General features: G+C 48.9%; 2 protein-coding genes across 2 annotated transcripts in view; one reads left to right on the forward strand and one right to left on the reverse strand.

The window, feature by feature from the left end:
* LIPC (lipase C, hepatic type) overlaps positions 1-14,354 on the forward strand; it is a 171,906-nt gene that overhangs the window by 110,244 nt on the left and 47,308 nt on the right. The gene's annotated exons all lie outside the window — the stretch shown is intronic.
* Positions 1,962-9,005, reverse strand: LOC103795502 (uncharacterized). Its single transcript, XM_078333251.1, has 5 exons — positions 8,953-9,005; positions 8,369-8,553; positions 6,955-7,200; positions 6,499-6,621; positions 1,962-3,584 (listed from the first exon to the last, which is right to left on the reverse strand). The coding sequence occupies exons 1-3, from the start codon at positions 8,974-8,976 to the stop codon at positions 7,089-7,091; spliced, it is 321 nt and encodes a 106-aa protein (XP_078189377.1). The 5' UTR covers positions 8,977-9,005; the 3' UTR covers positions 1,962-3,584; positions 6,499-6,621; positions 6,955-7,088.

Raw genomic sequence — 14,354 nt, forward strand, 5'->3', positions numbered from 1 at the left:
GAAGGATAAGGTATTGCAATGCCACACCCGCCTCAAAGCAGCCCCCTCAGGTCACTGTTGTGCAGCTGAGAATTCTGGAGATGCCGAGGCAGCTGGCATCTACATCCCTGTCCCGCTCACAAGAGGCTGAGAACCCCAGAACCCCTCACCGTGCACATTTCTCTTGGGCGCGGTGGGAGGGGTGTTTCCATTCCCAAACCTTGCGGCCATGTGCTCTTAGATACACAAACATCTCCGCAGCCTTTGCCAACTTCACCCAGCAAGAAAGCTGCAATGCAGAACTAGTGGCATGTCAATCCTTTCTGTGACGAGCCGGTGACAGGCTGGACTACGATGAGTGAAGCAGTCGGATGTTGTCACAGGAAAGAGGCATGAGGAGAGGATGAGAACGGAGTGGAACCGTAATAAACATCATCATAGAAGACCCCATCGGCACCAAGTTTATCAGCGCCGGCCTAACTGAAAAAGCCAGAACACCTGTTTGGAACGGGGATTCCGGCTCCTCCACTTCGTAGCTGTGTGGCTGAGCACGCTTCTGGCCCTTTCTAAGTCTTCCTTTAGCATCTGTTGAAGGTGATAGCAATCACCACTCCATATGTTTAGAGATTAAAGCCAAACCATGTCTGTAAGGCATTTGCAGAGCATTAGCAGTACCAGTAGTAGAAAGGAGTATTTTATATTATTTCAACTAGGATTATGTACTATTTCATTGTACCCTTGCTTCGTATAGAAGACCTTTTTAACACTATGTGATTGAAAGTAGAGCAGAGTCTCAGAAAGGTTAGACGCCTTTCCCAGTAAGTAGAAAAAGTGAATGCAGGCTGGGTGCAGTGGCCAACGCCTGTAATCCCAGCACTTTGGGAGGCCAACACAGCCAGATCTCCTGAAGTCAGGAATTTGATACCAGCCAGGCACACATGGTAAAAACCCTGTCTCTACTAAAAATACAAATATTAGCCTGGTGGTGCATGCCTGTAATCCCGGCTACTCAGGAGGCGGAGGCAAGGGAATAGCTTGAACCCAGGGGGCAGAGGTCGCAGTGAGTCAAGGTCATGCCACAGCACTTCAGCCTGGGCAACATTCCATCTCAAAAAAATTAAGCAGTTAATGCAGAAATAAGGCCGTGTATTGGTTTCTTATTGCTTCTGTAAAAAATTACTACAAATTTAATTACTTAAATTGACACTATCCTACCGTTCTGGAAGTCAAAAGTCCTAAAATTAAGGTGTCAAACAGAACTGTGTTGACTCCAAGGACAAAACCCATTTCCTCGCCTTCTTCAGCTTCTAGAGACCACCTGCATTCCTTGGCTTTCGGCCCCTTCCTCTATCTTTAAAACCAGCAGCACAGCATCTTCCAATTCTCTCTCTGTTCCTAACCCTCCTGCCTCTTTCTTATAAGAACCCTTGTGATTCCATTGGTCCCGTTCAAAGAAACCAGGGTAATCTCCCCACCTCAAGATCCTTAAGTGAATCACACCTGCAAAGTCCCTTTTCCATATCAGGTCACCTATTCTAGGCTCTAGGGATTACGATGTGGACAAATGTGGAGGTGGTCCTTATTCGGCCTGCCATGAACCTGATCCTGTTCTACAGAACAGAGCTAACTGCAGCGGGAATGGGGTTTTGTTTGTTTGCTTTGGTTTAAACTCTCATTTCTTTTTTTTTGGAGACAGAGTTTCGCTCCTGTTACCCAGGCTGGAGTGCAATGGCGCCATCTCAGCTCACCGCAACCTCCGCCTCCTGGGTTCAGGCAATTCTCCTGCCTCAGCCTCCTGAGTAGCTGGGATTACAGGCATGCACCACCGTGCCCAGCTAATTTTTTGTATTTTAGTAGAGACAAGGTTTCACCATGTTGACCAGGATGGTCTCGATCTCGTGATCCACCCGCCTCGGCCTCCCAAAGTGCTGGGATTACAGGCTTGAGCCACCGCGCCCGGCCCTAAACTCTCATTTCTTTACTCAGCAAATACCATAGAGCAGCTCCTATGCGCAGGGCACATTTATAACTTATAACCTCCTCCTCTCTGGATATAACCCCATCAGAATCAAGCTTCATTAGTGTGATACAAAATAGGTCTTTACATGCATATCACAAAATATCTCTGAAACCCAGACTTTAAAAAACAAAAAGGGGCTTTGGAGACCGTCAGCCAATCCCTATTCTATAAAGGGGCAAACTCAGACCCAGAGGAGTAATATAACTTTCCCAGGGTCAAACAGGGAGTTTGTGAGAGGTTTTGAGGGTCTGACTCAGATCTAGAGGAAGAAAGTAAATGGAGACATTTTCGAGAAAAATCAGCGAGCTGGCTGGCAACGGGGCAGGAGAAATGCAGGGGTCACGGGTGCCTAAGGTTCACGGCTTGGGGATGTCATTCGTCGAGCTGGGGACCGATAGTACAGGAAGACACTTTTAAGGGAAAGTACGTATTCGGTGTGTTCCAGAACTCGGATCTCTTCTTGGTATCACTGTGAAATTTTCCATTACTTCATCTCGCTTCCTGTCTATTCTCTCATAAGTCCAAACACGAGGCTGTAATCATCGTCGGACCACTACATATCAGTGCTCCGTGCTTCTTGCTGACACCTGGCTACGCTTTGAGGATGAGATTTTTGTTCCAACATCCACCAACATACAAGGAGCCCAAGGCAATGGGATTTGCTGAGCATCTCTGCTTGAACCTTAAAGGTGCTGCCCCACTGTCTTCCAGTAGACCTTCTTTCTGGGGAGAGGTCTGTTGAATTTTTTTTTTTTTTTTTTTTTCTGAGACGGAGTTTTGCTCTTGTTACCCAGGCTGGAGTGCAATGGCGCAATCTCGGCTCACCGCAACCTCCACCTCCTGGGTTCAGGCAGTTCTTCTGCCTCAGCCTCCTGAGTAGCTGGGATTACAGGCACGCACCACCATGCCCAGCTAATTTTTTGTATTTTTAGTAGAGACGGGGTTTCACCATGTTGACCAGGATGGTCTCAATCTCTTGACCTTGTGATCCACCCGCCTCGGCCTCCCAAAGTGCTGGGATTACAGGCTTCAGCCACTGCACCCGGCCCATGTCTGTTGAATTCTTATCTTTGTTGCTGTGTGTGCAGTAGGGCCTTTTACTCTGGCTTTTCTAAAGAGTTTCTTTTTATCACTGGTTTTCGGCAATTTGATTATTCTGGACCTTGTTTCCCTCAGGTTGTTTGTGCTTCAAGATCATTGATCATCTCGGATCTACACATGAGTGTTTTCATCAGATTTAGACCGTATTCCAGCATTATTTCCTTAGGCATATTTTCTGGCCTCTTTCTTGTCTCCTTTGGAATCTTCAATGACATGCATATGAGGCCTCTTAAAATTGCCCGACAGCTCCCTGATGTTCTGTTCACCTATTTTCCGTCTTTTTCCTCTGTGTTTCATATGAATGGTTTCTGCGGCTGGGCCTTCGAGTCCACTAATCTTTTCTTCTGCAATGTGTAATCTGTTATTCATCCCATCCAATGGATTTCAAGTCTCAGACATTGTTTTTTCAATCTCTAGAAGTTCAGTGTAGACTTCTATGCCTTCCATGTTTCTTCTCAGCATGCTTCCATGCTCTTCTACCATCCTGAACAAATGAAATAGAAGAAATGTTTTGATGTTCTTGTTGACTAATTTTGCCATCTGTAACAATTCTAGGTTGGTTTTGATTGATTGATTTTTCTCTTCATTATGTGTTGTATTTTCCTGCTTCTCTGCATGCCCGGTAATTTTTGACTAGATACCAGACATTGTGAATTTTACCTAATTGGTGCTGGATATTCCTGCATTATTTTAAACGTTCTTCAGCTTTGTCCTGGGGTGCAGTTAAATCCTGGTCAATATGGTGAAACCCCGTCTCTACTAAAAATACAAAAAATTAGCTGGGCATGGTGGTGCGTGCCTGTAATCCCAGCTACTCGGGAGGCTGAGGCAGGAGAATTGCCTGAACCCAGGAGGCGGAGGTTGCGGTGAGCTGAGATCGCGCCACTGCACTCCAGCCTCGGTAACAAGAGCGAAACTCCATCTCAAAAAAGAAAAGAAAAGAAAAGAAATAAATTACTTGGAAACAGTTTGACCTTTTTGAAGCTTGCTTTAAAACTTTGTTAGAAGGAGCTGGGCACAGTGGCTCATGCCCGTAATCCCAGCACTTTGGGATGCCAAGGTGGGCAGATCATGAGGTCAGGAGATCGAGACCATCCTGGCTAACACAGTGAAAACCCATTTCTACTAAAAATACAAAAAATGAGCTGGGCATGGTGGCATGTGCCTATAATCCCAGCTACTCCAGAGGCTGAGGCAGCAGAATCGTTTGCACCTAGGAGGCGGAGGTCGCAGTGAGCTGACATTGCGCCACTGCCCGCCAGCCTAGTTAACACAGGGAGACTCCGTCTCAAAAAAAAACCCAAAAAACAACTTTCTTAGATGGGACCAGAACAGCCTTTAGTGTAGCGCAAATTTGCCCCTTGATTCCAAACAACACTGTTTATGTTGTTTTGTTTTTTGTTTTTTGATTTTTTTGAGATGGAGTTTCGCTCTTGTTACCCAGGCTGGAGTGCAATGGCGCGATCTCAGCTCACCGCAACCTCCGCCTCCTGGGTTCAGGCAATTCTCCTGCCTCAGCCTCCCGAGTAGCTGGGATGACAGGCACGCGCCACCATGCCCAGCTAATTTTTTGTATTTTTAGTAGAGACGGGGTTTCACCTTGTTGACCAGGATGGTCTCGATCTCTTGACCTCGTGATCCACCCGCCTCAGCCTCCCAAAGTGCTGGGATTACAGGCGTGAGCCACCGCGCCCAGCCGGTTTATGTTGTTAATGGTTACAATATAATGACAAGATATCCGTGTCCCACACTATTCCTTCCTGACTCTCCCTTCCACAACCGTGTTGGGGTAGAGCCGTTTGCTGCCCAGCTCACTCTCCCGTGTATTCACAAGGCAAATTTTCCAAGGTTTAAACAAATGCCTAATGGTACTGCGGTGCCAGTTTGCACAGCACCAGGGCTCTTGCCTCTCACAGAGTCCTGCCCCCTTTCCACTGTGTAACACAGCACATCCAGCTCAACAGTATTCCATCAGACTGACGTTGCTGCATATCTTCACCCAGGAGGGGTAACGGCGCTAAGCCTCTTATGTGAGTGACAAAATAAAATCCGAGCTTCAGCGCTGAAATGCCTTGCTTTTCTGGAGCAAACCCCATCGGAGATCTCAGAAGAATTTAAAAAAGAATTTCTAGAAGTTTCAGTGTGGAGAGTGGCGGGCTTAGAGAATTGCAGGGATGTTTGAAGCCCTGCCCACAGTTCCAGGAAACACCCTTTGCATGTGAGCTCCTTTCCCACACAAATGTGAGAAGGAGGCTATGACCCTGGAAACTGAACACGGGGAAACAGAAACCCTGCCAAAACTATTCCTCCATTGACGTCAGACACAGAAACACCCATATAAGTTTGGTTCGTTGTCACAAATAGAATAATAACATGTAATCATTTCACAGAGATTCCACTAACATTCTCACTTGTGATTCTGACAACAAGCCTATAAGTAAGAAAGGCAGGTGTCCCAGCTCCCAAGTGACAGATGAGGAAATCAGCCTTGTGGAGGATAAATCGTCTTAACAAGGTCAGACAAAGTTCGTGCAAAGTGGGGCCCTGAACCCAGATCCTCTGACTCCTGGTCAAGAGCTCGTTTCATTCTGCTCTGCCTCCTCTCTTACTGTATCAGAAAAGAGAACAGCCACCAACTTCCTGTGTTGACCCAAGACCAAGGTTTCTTGATGGCGGCACACTTGACATTTTGTGCTGGGTAATTCTCAGCTGTGAGAACCTGTCCTGTGCACTGAAGAGTGTTTAGCAGGATCTCTGGCCTCTGCCTACTAGATGCCAGTAGCACGCTCCTTGCCCCCTGTTTTGACAACCAAAAATATCTCCAGGTATTGCCATGATGCCAAATGCCAAATGTCCCGAGGTCGGGGATTAACAGCAGAGCAAACTCACCCCTCGGGTGAAAACCCCTGCCCGAAATGATGCCTGAGAACGCTGTCCACGAGTTTGAGACAGCAGCAGTGATTAAGTTTGTTCTGCAAAAGGAGAAACGAAATCAAAAGAGCAACGCGTGCTGATGGCAGTGAGTCTGGGACCTTGGAACTTGGCTGTGAGAGACAGAACAGCCCCGGAGAATTCTCTGAAAAGCTCTCTTCCGGGCCACCCTCCTAACTTAAGCTTCTGTGGTCCCAGTCCACTCCTTCAGGCCCAGTCAACTCTGCAAAACCCAAGCCACGTTCCAAGGAAACATTTCTGGAGGGCAACATAGAATCGTTAACGTGATGAGAGGCAGAATGGCAGAGGAGTTCAGATGCAGGCTCTGCACATACAATCCGGATGAATCTCCCCTAGTGCTGGGTGAGAAGGGCCAGGCCCAGAAGAGCACCTGCTGTATGAATCTACTGACTCGAAGGTCAAGAGCAGGCAAAACTGATCTCAGTGATGGAGGTCAGAACAGTTACCTCTTGCGGTGGTGTTGCCTGCAGACAGGTCTCAGAAACAGAAATGTTCTCTGCCTTTATCTTGGTGCTGGCTACACTGGACACTCACGATACTCACAGAGCTATGCACTTAGGATTCATCACCTAAAAAAGAAAAGAAAGAAAGAAAGAAAAAATGTTGACTCTGGAGACAACAATTGTCTGGGTTTAAGTTTCAGCCCTGAGGATGGTTCTGGTTACCTTGGAGCATTTGGTGAGAGGTTAATACACTACACAGGACATGCAGGAAGGGAATAATAAGGATTTGCATCATTATAATTAAAAGAACTGCACTTCCAGCCAGCCAGGCAAAGCAAAGGATGAAGAGAGCTACTCTGAATTTCTCTGCTGCCCTCCCCCCGCCCCGCCTCACCTCCCATGCATTGAACACAGAGTGCATATGTAAGTCCTCCCACCCAACCACGAAGACAGGCACACCTGCCATCTTTCTCTGTCTTCTCCAGTTCCTTCCAGGTTCTCTCCGGAGGATTGCTTCGGAGCTGCCCCTGTTTGCAGAGCTCTTCATCAATAGACTGCATATCTACAGAATAGCATGGTGTGGATTACACAGTTCATCGCTGGAGACCGGGGTGCTGTACTGCGTCTCCTCCACAGTTATTCTCGGCATCAGCAGCCCTGGCTCTTAGCATCCGTTTCTTTACATTTGAAGGTGGAGCATAAGAACTGCAGTGAAACAGATCAGATGGGGGCAGATGGGATTTCTCTTTCCCTTCCCCACACGATTCCTCAGTGGATCTATCCTGATACCTTCACTGCTATTTGCTCCCTGCTATCTTTTATTCTTCTCTTTTGAAACTGGCTGAGTTGAAAGGAAGTAAACAAGTGGGCGAGCGTGTGGAAAGGGCATTAGACGGCGTGTCCAGACACCTGGACTCTAGAGCCAGTATCTAGTTATGTGATTGATTGACATGTGTTTTAGCTTTTTGGCACCGCAGGTTCTAGGCTGTTTTGTTTTTTTTTTAATGTGTTAAATGAAGTGATTGGTCTAGATCTGTGGTTTTTGAATGCATGTCAGTCATGGAAACCTTCCTACAAACAGAATCTCTAACAGAAAATGTTAAAACCTAAAAGCAATTTTGTTTGGGTTGAAACGAGGTGGGCAGTCAGGAACCCACCCTTTCATCCTCTGTGTCCTCTCCCATCTCCCACAGCAGCCCCCAAAGTCGCTCCACAAGATCCTGGGACTTGGGGTCCTAGAGCACGATGTCTAAACCGTCAGATGTACCTATTTAGAAACTCATTTTCTGCTCGTCAAGTGCGCCGGCCTCTGCCCTCCATTAGAGCAGCGAGGACTAGCCTTCGAAACCCCAGCGCACAGAGGAGAGTGCAGGTGCAGCTGACAGCGTACAAGGCCTTGAAAAGCTGCCCGGACAGAATTTCCCCAACGGTGCCCTATGGACTATCAGTCCCAGAGATGCTTGGCCAAAAAGGGGAATACAGAGGGTAGGGGCACCTTGCCTCAAAGGAATTGAGTTTGAGAGCCTCTGTCTATCATCTGCCCCTACCAGAGACTAAACGCACAGTAGCTTCTTCTCTCTGGCCAGCAGGAAGCCTGATTCATGTTGCTTAATACAACATTTCCCAAATTTATTTGGCCACAAAATTCCTTTCTCCCCATAACTCCTATGAATATCACGAGAAACACTTGGAGATCAGAAAGGCCTTCACAAAGGGAGCTTTTAAAGACTGAGTTACAAGGCTCAAAATAAATGAGGAATCCGAGAAGACGAAGGGAAGAGGGAGAAGGACGCTGGTTTGGGCTCTAGAGGGCTTTACCACGAGGGCGGAGCAAGGCCCACCGTCATGATTCCAAAGACCACCCAGAACTCACTCGCTGTCTGTCGGTGCCTTTCTGCAGCTCATCCTAGAGGGCAGACAGAGGCCAGGGTTGCTGTGTTCGTGGCCCGAGGCTCCTGACCGTCTGAAGGGGACTGTGGGTGTTAGAAGTGAAGAGGGCAGGCCCCTCCTCTGTTCTCCCCTTCCTCCTGGTAGTGCCTCGCTGTAGCAAATCTTTCCCTGGAAAGGGCAGAACAATGAATTACCCTGTTAAATCACTTCAGCAGATAACCCACCTTTGTGCTGGGACCACACGGATGCATAAGATATGAACAGCTTAGAGCCCAGTCATGAAATGGGCAACTCAACAAACAGCCCCACCCTCAAGCTCTGCACAGGGGACTGGGGGCACAGAGAAGGGCCCCTCCCCTGACCAGCTGTCAGGAGAACCGTCCACACGTTCTGTTCCTCCAAGGTTGGGATCTAAGGCGTAGGAAGAGAAGACAGGCTCCAAGCACAGAGAATTGCAGGAGCAAAGGCACAGAGGCACCCGGGACCCTCGAGCAGCCATGGCTGGAGCCACGTGTCGCAGGACGGAGAGCGTGTGAACAGCGGGGACTGGAAGCGGAGGGAGCCTACCGGGGAGCAGTTGCGGGCGTTCATGCTGCAGAGAGTTGCTGACAGTAGGAGGGAAGAAGAGGAAGGGGGAGTGGAAGATAACTCAGCGGGGGTGAGCCGGTGCCTGGAAGAGAGGGATGTGTGAGCGGGATGAGGAAGTCAGCAGAAGCTGGCTGGAGGCGGGAGGTGGAAAGACAAGTTCAGTCCTCAGCAACTTAGCAGGTTATATAAGAACTCGGGGCCTGGATGACGATGATCATAATCATGACGGGGAGGAGGACAAAGACGTCTAGGAGCTCTCTCTGTCATCTCTCTCGCTCTTTTTCTTTCCTTCCTGGTTGTGGGAGTTTGCAGGGAGGCAGGAGGTGGTGAAGAACAGTAATTAGAAGAGAGTTTGTGTCATCATCAGAAAGCACCTGGGGCAAGTGGAGTTGGGGCTAGCTTCTCCATCCATCCCTGATACCCCAGCCCCATTCATCATGCAGCAGAAGACAGGCTGGGCTGCCCAGCTGGGTCCTGTGCCCCCACCACCCCACAACCCCACTGGTCCATATTTAGGATCCCTTGTCTTTGACTCCCTTCCTTCCCTGTGACTCACCTAAGCCTGACCCTACACTCCCTATCCCGGCCACTGCCTCAGCTTCCTCCAACCCCAGCTTGGGATGAACCATCTCCCTGCAGAGGCAGAGAACCAATGACACTACACGCTAACCAGGGCCATGATGCAAACAGAACGCCAAGGCGCCCTCCGCTTAGGATGCATTATATTCGGGGTAGACGCTGAATTCTAGTAACACATTCCCTGCGGTGTTTTCACATCCAGACACACCGGAGCCTTGTTCCAGCCTCACTGTGGGCGAAGGCCCCGGGCTCACCTCCAGCCTCAGGCTGGCTCTGGCTGCTGCCCCTGTTCCATCCTGGCTAGTGGAACTGAACAGGCCGGAGCTCCACAGCCCCCGCTGCTGCCCGCTGGAAGTTCTGCTGACTCCAACCTCAGGCCCCTGCCTGCTTCTAAATCTACACGCTCCTGCTCCTTCCTGCCCCTGCTGGCCTGTCAGAATGCCACTCCCTTCTGCCAAGACCTCGGGCGTTGCTACAGCCCAGCCCCGTCTTTATTGCCATTGGGGCTCTGTCCTCTGGCAGAGCCCATCCCATTGCCACCCACATCTGGGACAGCAGACTTCCCAATTTCCTCCAGAATCCGTTTCTTCCAAAAAGCTTGGCACATCTTAGCTGCCAGCATGAACTGCGAGCTCCCAGAGATGCCCATGGCACTTTCCAACATTCGTCACTTTTGACACATCTAAAATATCCTCGCTCCCAGAGCTGCCTGAGCACCAGCCCAGATGGACTGGCTGCTGGGGAGGCATCGGTCTCTCCAGGGCATCTGAGAAGCCCTGGGGCAGGAGGGGGATGTCTGACACAGCTTCCAGAGGAGCCCCGCTTCCTCTCTCACTGGCACCCCTGCCAAATGAGCGGGTACCTCTGTGTTCCAGCAGCCCTCGCTGCCCGGCTTCCAAGCTCCAAGCCAGCTTCCTTCCACAGAATTCTCTGCACCTTGGCTCCCGGTGGCTCCAAGCACTTTGCCATCTGCTGAGTTCAGTTCTGCCAGAGAGGAGGTGGCCTAGGTGGGGAGTTCTCTGTGGGGCCCACCTCTTCTCTCTCAGGTCACCTGTACTCTCAGAAGGAAACCGATCCCTGACCTATTAAATAGCTGAAATCAAGGGCCACTAGGCCCAGGTGGATAAAGGCATGAAGGTCAGATCTAGTGAGGCAGACAAGCAAGGTGAGCAGACCCTTTGACCCCACAGTCAGACAGCAAGAGAGCTACTCCCATGGTTCTCCGGGGCATGAAGGGGCTGCAGCGGTAGGTCGACAGCATCCACTAATGGATACCATGGAAAGTAGAAGAAGGAAACAAGCTGGGACCTTTTTTAATTTAACATTATTTTTTAGGCCGGGCACAGAGGCTCACGCCTATAATCCCAACACTTTGGGAGGCTGAGGCAGGAGGATCACTTGAGGCCAGGAGTTTGAGACCACAACACAATGAGGCCCTATCTATATGGAAAAAAAATTAAAATTAAAAGTTAGCTAGCGGGGGGGGGGGTGCTGGTTTCATGTGCCTGTGATCCCAGCTATTTGGGACGCTGAGGAGGGAGGGTTGCTTGAGCCCAGGAGTTCAAGGCTACAGTGAACTATGGATCACTGCACTCCAGCCCAGGCAACAGAACCCAGACCTTGTCTCTAAAACTATAAAGAAATAAAAAATAATAGTTTTTTTTTTTTTAGACAGAGTCTCACTCTGTTGCCAGCCTAGAGTACGGGGGCGCGATCTTGGCTTATTGAAACCTCTGCCTCCCAGGTTCAAGCAATTCTTCTGCCTCAGCCTCCTGAGCAGCTGGGGCTACAGGTGTGTGCCCCCATGCCCAGCTAATTTTTTTTTTTTTTTTTTTTTGCATTTTTAGTAGAGACAAGGTTTCACCATGTTGGCCAGACTGGTCTCGATATCTTGACCTCATGATCTGCCCACCCTGACCTCCTCCCAAAGTGCTGGGATCAGAGGCACGAGCCATCGTGCCCCGTCAAGGAAAGAAATTTTTTTAAGGGAGTAAATACATGCCTCATAAATTAAAAGGCTATAAAATAGGAGATTTGCAAAGTCCTATCCCCGCCCCGTGATGTCCGTATCCTGCTCTCCCACCATCGGTGACCACTTCTCTTCATCTTACCTGTATCTTTCCAACATTTCCTTATGCAGCTGAAAGCCAATATGGAGTTATTTACCTCTGCTCCCCGCACCCTTGCACAAAAGGTATCGCACTCTAGATACCATTCGGCACCTTACTTTGGCCACTCAGCAGCACATTCTAGACATATTTTCAAATCGGTACAGCGTTTCTGTAGTCAAGCTGCAAAGCATTTCATTGACGCATATGTCCCAGTTCAGTCACCTAGACTCTAGATGGATACTTGGGATGTTTCCAGTATTTTACAAGTACAGGCAACCCTGCCATGAATGACCTTGCATTAACTTAATTTCATATGTGTGCAGACATAGCCGTAGCGCAGATTCCCATGCAGGAAATGCTGAGTAAACAGAAAATGCGTTTGTAACCTTCATGGCTGTTGCCAAATCCCTCTCCGTCGGAGTTGCAGCATTTCAGCGTCTCCATCAAGCTCTGCGGTCACATTTTTTAGTGCTTACCAATCTGCTGAGTGTGACTTGTGTCTCAGTATAGCTTTAACTTGTATTTTTTATCTTCGAAGTGAGGCTGAGGATCTTTTCATGTGTTAAAGGGCCATTCGTATTCCTTTTTCTGTGAACGGTTCCCATGTCCTTGGCTGCCCCGTTTTTCTGCGGGTTGCTGGTCTTGCTCTCCTTGATTTCCAGGCATTCTGTAGATATCAGGGAGATTAGTCCTTTGCGTTGCAGGTAGCCATTACTTTTTCTCCCCTTACTGTTCATTTTTTGCCTCTTCTTACGGTGCTTTTTCGTTTGGTTGGTCATACGGTAGTTTTGTGTTTGCTTTCGTGTAGTGTAATTTAACACCTTAACAGCTTCTGAATTTTGAATCGCAGAGGGAGATTCTTATTCAAAGGTTATGAATGAATGAGCCCATACTTCCTTCTAGTCATTTTAGGATTCCTACTATTTCACTTAAAAATTGGATCCAGTTGGAGTTTCCCTGACTTGTGATGACAGGTCTCATATCTTTTTATCCTTTCCAGATCTCCCAGTACTGTTTTTTAAAGTCCGTCCTTACCCCAGCACTTTGAGGGATTCGATTTCCACTGCCCAGAACAACCTGGCCACTTTGAGAAGTCACTTCTATCAAACACTCCATGCAAATCTATGCATTTGGCTGTTCTGGATTTCTATTTTGCTTCTTTGGTCTGTCACCCATGCTCCCGTATACACAGCTTGAGTTATTGAATCTTTATGATGTGTTTTAGTATCAAACAGGACAAATCTTCCCCCATAGTCCTTTTTAGTTGAGAGCTCCCCTGGCCACTCACTGGCAAGCTGAGCTCTGTCACTGGCACTCTGTCCTTGCTCGCTGTCATGTTTTATTCTCTTCTCTCCTACAAGGAGGCCAACATGTGCCTTTAGGCATCCAACCAGCAAAAGAGACAAGCACAGCCCACTCCCCGAACGAGGCAGAGGCAGGGGTGCAAGGCCTTCTGGGAGAATCCCAGTAGCCCACTCCCATGTACTTCTTGGAGGCCGGTGTTTTGGGGAAAGGCCAAATAAGAGAGCTTTGCCTTCCTAGAGGCTTGGAATTTGCCCTGAAGATTCTCAGCACTGACCTTCTGGTCCATCTAATCTGTTTAAATGAAGGTGATCGCAGATAACCTCCACATAGAGTTATCCTGTCTGATACTCTGTCTCCTCATGATCTGTTACTGATCAGGTGCAGAAGAACCCTTCAAGGAGGAAGGTGTCATCATAACAACATCAATCCCCACCTCGACTACCACCGGTGTCTCCATGGCCACCTTTATTCCTTGAGAACCTGCTATACACCAGGCATTGTGGGAGGTACTTCACACCTTTATCTCAGTTACTTACAACCCCATGAGGAAACCATCTGTAAACTTGCCCAGAATTGTGGCTCATTAGCGGCAGAGCCAAGCTTTGAATCCCAGCCTGGTTCCAAAACTCACATTCGTTACCACAGGGCAACTTCTCAGAATGATCTGCCACCTTGGGATGATGCAAGTTCCCAACCCTCCCAGACCTAATGAATCAGCTGCTCTGGGAATGGCACCCAGGAGTCTGCCTCTCCCACCCGTGAATACACGAGAGGCACTGCTCGCAAGGTTGGGTCATACCTCAGGAAGGCTGTGAGGATGAGCATTTCCTTAGCGGCGGAGTGAGGGCAGAACTCTCGCCGGTGGGTTTTGCAGTCAGATCTTGATTTCCTCATTAGCAGAGAGTGTTAACCTGCAGCCTGATTTGGCTCCTTGAGCTGCCGAATTCAGACAGAGCACCCCACAGCTGGAGCACCCCACAGCTGGAGCACCCCACAGCTGGTAAAGGCGGGGACTCAGCTAAGTAGGTTCCAGAGCTACCGACTAAGGCCAGCCGATTTCTCCTGCCAAGAACAACCTGGCCAAATGGAAGGTGGGAGGCTGAAATCCTCACTCCAGAGAGGGGCCTCCTTTTCCTGGCACAAAGGCACAGCACCAAGCCACACAGCTAAGGCCACGTGCTACCTAAAGCAGGTGCACAGAATTCACAGAGAGGCACCGAAGACCTTGGTGGATAAGTCCCAACAAATATCTGCAAGGAGCCATGTTAGGCTGAGACATGAGAAGGGAGAGATCTTAGGCAAATTTTGTTTTTGTTTTTGTTTTTCTTTTTGAGACGGAGTTTCGCTCTTGTTACCCAGGCTGGAGTGCAATGGCGCGATCTTGGC

Source organism: Callithrix jacchus, chromosome 8, assembly GCF_049354715.1.
Source record: "Callithrix jacchus isolate 240 chromosome 8, calJac240_pri, whole genome shotgun sequence".
Classification (NCBI taxonomy): Eukaryota; Metazoa; Chordata; class Mammalia; order Primates; family Cebidae; genus Callithrix; species Callithrix jacchus.

What these genes read in the sequence shown, in the direction of transcription:
- LOC103795502 (XM_078333251.1), bottom strand. Translation starts at nt 8,976, where the DNA reads ATGAACGCCCGCAACTGCTCCCCG. An exon ending in ACGCCCGCAACTGCTCCCCG is followed by an intron (nt 8,554 to 8,952) that starts GTAGGCTCCCTC and finishes TGCCCTTTCCAG; the next exon opens with GGAAAGATTTGCTACAGCGA. An exon ending in AAGGCACCGACAGACAGCGA is followed by an intron (nt 7,201 to 8,368) that starts GTGAGTTCTGGG and finishes GTTTCACTGCAG; the next exon opens with TTCTTATGCTCCACCTTCAA.